Source organism: Apostichopus japonicus, chromosome 8 (genome assembly GCF_037975245.1).
Source record: "Apostichopus japonicus isolate 1M-3 chromosome 8, ASM3797524v1, whole genome shotgun sequence".
Classification (NCBI taxonomy): Eukaryota; Metazoa; Echinodermata; class Holothuroidea; order Aspidochirotida; family Stichopodidae; genus Apostichopus; species Apostichopus japonicus.
This window is the reverse complement of record NC_092568.1, coordinates 6,956,344-6,963,636: the sequence shown is the minus strand read 5'-3', so window position 1 is coordinate 6,963,636 and position 7,293 is coordinate 6,956,344. Positions and strand designations below refer to the sequence as shown.

At 39.3% G+C, this 7,293-nt stretch overlaps 1 protein-coding gene across 3 annotated transcripts in view; it reads left to right on the top strand.

Moving 5' to 3' along the window:
- Positions 1-367: 367 nt before the first annotated feature.
- Positions 368-7,293, top strand: part of LOC139972138 (galactosylgalactosylxylosylprotein 3-beta-glucuronosyltransferase 1-like) — a 23,946-nt gene continuing 17,020 nt past the window's right edge. The window contains exons 1-3 of one of the 3 annotated variants that reach the window (XM_071979106.1): positions 368-523; positions 3,553-4,070; positions 4,309-4,605. In XM_071979106.1, the coding sequence (XP_071835207.1) occupies positions 508-523; positions 3,553-4,070; positions 4,309-4,605 (831 nt within the window). In that variant the 5' untranslated portion in view covers positions 368-507. Of the gene's footprint in view, positions 608-3,552; positions 4,071-4,308; positions 4,606-7,293 lie in introns of all 3 variants that reach the window. The other 2 variants (XM_071979105.1, XM_071979104.1) reach the window with 2 other exon arrangements.

Sequence of the window (7,293 nt, the reverse complement as noted above, 5' to 3'; positions counted from 1 at the left end):
ATTATGAATTGTCAACAATTAACTCTGTAACTGGACGACATACATAAATCTTGGAGTGACTCGAACTCGGGACCCAGTGATTGAAAGGCACCGGCGTTAACCACTGAGCTAACACTCCCAACATGCAATTGGATTTTCATGAATGCTTGATAAACATTAAAAGCCTCCACGGGACAAACATATAAACAACAAATTATGGACCAGATGATACAAAACAGTATCCCTCACCATGTGTAAAATGCTATAATTAAAGCATTCGTTATTTCATACGCTACAAGAAACCCTATTGCAGAGCCATACTGTTCTGCAGCTCTATTGCTGCCGTCTGGTTTTGGCAAAGACGGCTTCTCATGGGTTTAAAGTGGCACACAACTTAAAATTTCACCGAGCAGACGTACGTACGTAGCCAAAAACTTTGCAGGTTACAAAGTCTGTGTCATTCACTCATTACAGAGAAACATGTAACTACCTATGTCAATCGTGCCGGGAACTGGAAAGTAATTCGCAATGTCACCACGAAGAGGCATGTTATCCAATACTAAGTTTTTACTCTTTTTTTATATAGTTGCATTTTCTACAGTCACTGTGTGGATTACGTATCTATACGGTAAGTTTTCCTTAGTTCGTGCATGAATTCTGCTTCGTGGTCGTTCGTGGAACTGGTTTGCAGGCCCACCTATACATAAATATTCATAGAACTAAGTTGAAGGAACGAACATGTGTCCTTATGCAAAAAGTTCATCTTGCCGTCATTTTAACTATCCTTCCTCTTCTCCAACACGGACCGTAAAGTTAGGCCTAAGTGAAATTAGGAACCACATTTTTAATGGCATATCAGATAGGTGGGGCTTATTCGCAGGGCAGCCCTGCGAATAGCCAGACACATACAGCTTATTCGCAGGGCAGCCCTGCGAATAGCTGGACACAAACATCTTATTCGCAGGGCAGCCCTGCGAATAGCAGGACACAAGTATCTTATTCACAGGGCAGCCCTGCGAACAGCCGGACACAGACACCTTATTTGCAGGGCTGCCCTGCGAATAGCCAGAAACATACACCTTATTCACAGGGCAGCCTTAGACAGCTGGGTTAATGGGCTCAGTAACTTTGGGGCTATTCGAGTTTGCTTTTGAGCACCAGCTGGCTTTTTGAGAGTCTTAATCGGGAGCTCCTATAGTTTGGGGAATTTATTAGCCTTTGGGATTCCTATCTTAATGCTGTTAGGATTGGTTTTGGGAGCCTAGGGCCTTAAGATTGAACCAGTCTAGCATTAGTACCGCCAACAGAAAAAAAATGTCATCCCTCATTTTCACCTTTGTTTTTGCAGAGTGACTGCTCATTTGCATGTAAAGGTTTGGGAGGGGGGGGGGGTGTCACACCCTTGACCATATTGGCTTTCGGGCAATGTCGGCTTTTGGGGAATCCCAAGATAAGCTCCCTTAAAATAAGCTTTTAAAATTGAACTGCTGGGGTTCCAAAAATTAGCTTATGAAGTAGCTAAGACTATTTGGGCCCAAAAGGTTGGCTTTTTCAAGGCCCCTAAACTGACTGGTATCAATAGCAAAACCGGCCTTCCAAGCCCCTCAAATAAGGATTAAGTAGCTACCTATATTTGACGTTATGGGGCCATAAAGATTGGCATAATTGAGGACCCCAAAATTGACTTTTCAGAAGCCCTTTTTGCATCTCATAAATCTGGGAACTTGCAAAAGATTCAATCTCATAATTTGGGGCCAACTGTTCTATCCTTTCATATCCTTAATCACTGCCTACACCTAACGTTAGCAAGACTAGGCAGTGGCTAACCGTTGGTCAGTCCATTTAGCCTAGCCTAAAAGTAACGCTAATGACATGTATTTTAGGCTATATATAGCCTGCCTACGTTAGAACTTACGTACACTCTTAGGCCTGGGGCCTAGGCCCCTAGGGCTGAATCGTAAATTTAATGTGCAATGCAATTAAGTTCTTCTTATGTCAGTCGTTTCAAAAACCATATTTTTCTAATAATTCATGACATTTAAAATGTAGCATCTGTTAACATGTAAAATGTAGAATCTGATTTTGTAAGTCTGAAACTGAAAGACATGAAAGAACTTGGGGTTTGCGCCCCGAGACCCAAATGAATGACGTCACATCAAAAATGATGTCATCGAAAGCCAATAATATACCTATTTCCAAAATCGTCACAGCCCTGCGAATAAGGTGTCTGTGTACGTTATTCGCCGGGCTGCCCTGCGAATAATCACTTCGTATCAGATATGGCAGTCCTTATTTTATCCAGAAATGGAAAGACCTCCTGACCAGGTTTTCTGCAGTATCGTTTATCAAGATGACATGTGAAACTGAGCTGACCTATATTTTTGCATGCTTCTGCTTTGTCATTTTATATATATTTAGTTACAAAGTGACAGTTGTAACTAGTACTGTAACGGATCTAGTGCCATTCCGCAGTAGGTAAATACCGCCATACCTTTCCGTCATAGGTTTTCATCCTTTACGATGGCATTATGCAATGTTCGGAATTGATACCCAGTCTTTGATGTAGCATGGTCACTTCGAAGTTCGGACACCTAAGCCTTAAAACACCCCAAAACTAAATCTTCTGGTTTAAATCACAAGAAAATATACTTGATATGGTGGGAGAAATTTGTTTTAGTACGATACACGGTCAAACTTTCTTTCCTGCAAACTGTTTTCACGTTGTATTCCAAGAAGATTCTTCGTGATTGTGGAACTGGTATTTCTTTGCTAGAGTATTGCGAAGTTCGGACACCCAACCTACAGTGTGGCGCTGGTGATAAAATACAGACTTCATAGATCTTCGTCATTTTATTGACAAATATGTAAGTAATTTCTTGCACAAGGGTCATTTTGGAGAGAAAATAACTGTAGCTTCGTACTTTTTGGTGAAATTTGGCTCTTCCTGTAGGTTTTCATGGTGAAATCGTGTATTTCTTAGGGTGTCCGAACTTCGCAGTATGCCGAACTTCGCAATACTGACTATATATACAGGTTAAGTGAATAGTATTCAAATAATAGCCTTCATTCTTCAAATATATAATTGTTAGTTGAATAAATTGGATTAAATTAGGCTGATTGTTTATTAAAAAGACCAATTCTGATTCTTGATTGAAATGACCAATTTTGTGGATTTTGCGGGCCTATGTAGTGTGAAGCAAAGCAATATACAGTGCATATAGGCCTACAGTACAGTGCACCCACAATAATGTGCTCTTTCCGCCATACAGAAAGTGCTTTACCGCTATCAGGGAACATGGCGGAATGCCACTTTTTCTATGACGGAAAGAGCACATTTTCTAGAGCGGAATGTACCGATGGCGGAATGACACGGCCCCCTACTGTACAGTACCTGTAGATCATCTACGTCGTACATGTGTTCTTATTGTTATGTATGTACTGGGTTATTTCTTCTGTTTGGTATGGCACACAAGATCATTATGTTTGGCATTTTTTGGCATTCAAGTTTTTAAGTTTCAAAAGAAACAATATGTTAACATGTTTATATTATATATTCATTTGTCACATTAAAAGGATTCAGTTGTGAAGCTACAGACAAACCGCCACCCCCTGCAGAGCACAGTAGTTTTCTTGAAGTACAGATGCTGAAGGCAAAGTTAAAACATTATGAAGATCTTTCTGAGAAGAGTATCCAATCTAAAGGAGAGGTTAATAACCTGCCATTTATCTATGCAATAACACCTACGTTCACTAGGCCAGTTCAAAAGGCAGAACTTGTACGGCTCACCTTAGCTTTCCTTCACGTCAAAAACTTTCATTGGATAGTTGTTGAAGATTCCACAGAGAAGACAGATTTAGTCGGTAACTTTCTACAAGACTGTGGGTTACCATTCACTCATTTACATGTGAAAACCAACGAGCAGTTTCAATTAAAAAGCACAGACCCAAACTGGAAGCAACCAAGAGGTGTTGACCAGAGGAATGCAGGCATAGAATGGTTACTCAAAGCCCATAGGGAAGAAAAGTTAAAACCGGGAGTGGTTTATTTTGCAGACGATGATAACACATACAGTCTACAGTTATTCCGTGAGGTGAGAATGCTTTAGTATGGTTAAAAACATTATGTTGAGTATATTTGAGACATTTTGATGTTATTTATCTACCATTGAGATAGTTTGATGACTGCAGCAAATTCACCACTTTCCTATTTTTGGGGGTGTTTTGGGGGAATTATTACTATCTTTGGTCTGTCATTATTACCACATTTTATTTAATACATTCAATAACTATATTAGTTTCTGTGTTATCAATTTTTGGTATGACTTGAAGATGAGGCACACAAGAAAAGCATCCGTCTGGCCAGTTGGTCTTGTTGGAGGTTTGCGATTTGAAAGACCCATCGTTTCTTCGTCTGGGAAAGTGACCGGTTGGTATACTGTCTGGGACCCAAGCAGGCCTTTTGCTATGGACATGGCTGGTTTTGCTATCAACCTTAGTCTCCTGACCAGCCATCCAGAAGCCAGATTTGACATCAGGTCACGACGAGGCTACGTAGAATCTTCTCTGTTAACATCTCTTGGTGTCACATTGTCGGACTTGGAACCGAAAGCTGATAACTGCAGCAAGGTTTGTACTGCCCTACTTATTATCTAAATACTTATTTTACTAATTGTTTTCTATTTTGATATGAGAAATTTTATTTGTAATATCTGAGGTATTCCAAAGTCTGGTAAGTTACAAAACCATCAAACAGCATCACTGACTGACTATAAATGTAAATATACTGTATGCACTACTTTATTTGCAATTTCAGCCCTCCGAACTAGTGTAGGGATAAGCACTGCCTATAGAAAAACAGTCCTCAAATTCACTCGAGCCTTAAAACATTGATTTATTCTTGATAGCATAAACTACCCCAAGTACCACCATTAGGATTCATCCTTGAGCACACCTAATTAATTATCCAGCCACTTTATGATTGTAAAAATTCCTCAAATTCACTCGCTTAATTCACTGTGTGTGTATTTTATGGGATCGATGGTGGTGTTTAACACTTCTGTTACACCTCATTCGAAACTAGGTGAAATTAATGGCATTAGACGTTTCTTTCTGCGCAAGTCTTCACACCCTTTAATAAATGGTTACTGATAGAATAAACTACCCCAAGTACTGCCATTAGGACTCAGCCTTAAGCTCACCTAATTAATTAAACAGACACTGTATGATTGCAAAGTTGTAAACAGTCCTGAAAGTCACTTTCAGCATTAGTAATTGGTTACTGATAGCATAAACTACCCCAGCCACTGTATGATTGTAAACTGGTGCTGTGGGTGTTTCAATGGCTAGCACTACTTTAAATGTGTGCAGACAAATTTGGCTTGACTACTGATATAGTACACTGTGTGTTTAACCATGAATTTGTGCAGAGTAGCATTCAGTTTGGCTAGCATCAGGAACTCTGGTAGATAATCAATCTCCCCTGTTTTTGGCAAAAAACAGGATACTTTGGTGGTATTTGCTATAGGCAGGGAAGATTGTGATGTTGATATATTTGCCTTCCAACCTCCTTGAAGTTGAGGGTTAGAAACCCGAAAAAGATGGTGGTCAGGACCTTTCACAAAGTGGTTTATACACGAAATCTAACATTTTACGTATACAAATATATCTGTTTATTTTCGATTAGCTTTCCCCTTTGAATCTAAGTTTTTCATCAAGAGCTCTACGAAAGCTCATGAGTGGGGAAACAGTTCAAGCACTTACAGACTTACAGACGTAACTTCCGTCTTCTCTTGCCTACCATATCTCTCTTCGCCCATGAATATCACCACCAGACTTCCCTAACCACCCGGTCCTTTACATAAAGCTTTAAGAGACACAAAGTTTCAAGATTCAAACTGGACATTATTTAAGTCAAGAGATCAAGATTGATTCCCAATGATGGTAACCTCTCTGTTGCCAGTTAGGAAAATTGGAAAGTTCTCTTATATTTTTTTCACGTTTTTATTTCAATTGTTATAAATGGTTTATTGCAGGGTGTACGTGAGAATGTCTGCTCAGTCATTTTGTACTGTCAAATTTCTGCGTTGCCTCCCACTTTCTGACAAAGCTTTGCAGGCCTAATTATCATGTACTGCATACATGCAGAGACATCGCTTACCAAGTAAGGCCTGTGTGACAGTGACTTTACCGAGCCCTCTTTTTTGCACTTTCCATTTTGCCTTTGATTGCCTTTTGGTATGAAAATCAGAAAACAATATTCTTTATCTCATATTTTCCCAGACCCCTCTACAATTTTCCTGGGGCCCCTTCAGTGACCCCAGGGCAGTTTCCCCCCTCTTGTCATACCTGCATTGTCTTCATCTTGAAAGTTTTCTTTTGGAAGATTTGCTGATTTGAAGATCTGCAAACTATAAAATGAAAAACAATGCCAAACAACAACATAAAAAGAAGAAGAAAACATACTTGAAGTGGGTTTCCTTACTTGAAGGTTTCTCTAGCTTCAAAGTTGGCTTCAGATCCGATGAAAGGTCATAAACTTGGCTCGGCATAACAATAGGAAACTAACAAAACGTAAAACTATATATACTGTTTGGCTAATTTGCCACAAACAAAAAGAATCCTTACTAAATATCTCACTGTTAATTTGAAACCATACTGTTTCAAAATGTTATTTGCATAGGTAACTGAAAGAAGAAAAAAATGACTGAAAAATGATAACAAATTTGAAAGATTGGAAAAATTGGCTAGAATGGCATCCACACCAGTAATCTCATGATTAAATATGCACACCCGCCATTTTTGAAGTTGTCAACTTCCATGCATGGAAGTTGACAACTTCAAAAATGGCGGCTGGAAGGCTTGGTTCTTTATCTGATAGTAACAGGATATTCATACCCTCAGTACGGGTGTTTTGAAGCAAGAGCAGAAAGTACAGTTTAAGAAAAGTTGTCCCAACTGGGCGATGAATTGGATCAGTTGATTAGCATGCTAATCATCTGATTATCATGCTAAAACAGCTAGTTACAATGACTTAAACCCAGAGATTGGTATTTTAAACAAGGCTAGTACTAGTGGTAATTGTTTGCTGAGAACAGTTAATGTAAAGTAGGGAAATGGGCATTGGTTCTGTTGTTGTTGTTTTTCCATTTTTCATTGATTTTGAACCAACTTCGTCTGACTTGACTGCAATCCATCATAGTTGATTGAGGTGCCATGGCCTCTTCTAAATGTGAGGTTCACCTTTGTTTTGTCAGATGTGGATGTTCAGTGGTGGTCATGGGAACAGAAATATTCTCGGAACACCTATTGGAAAGA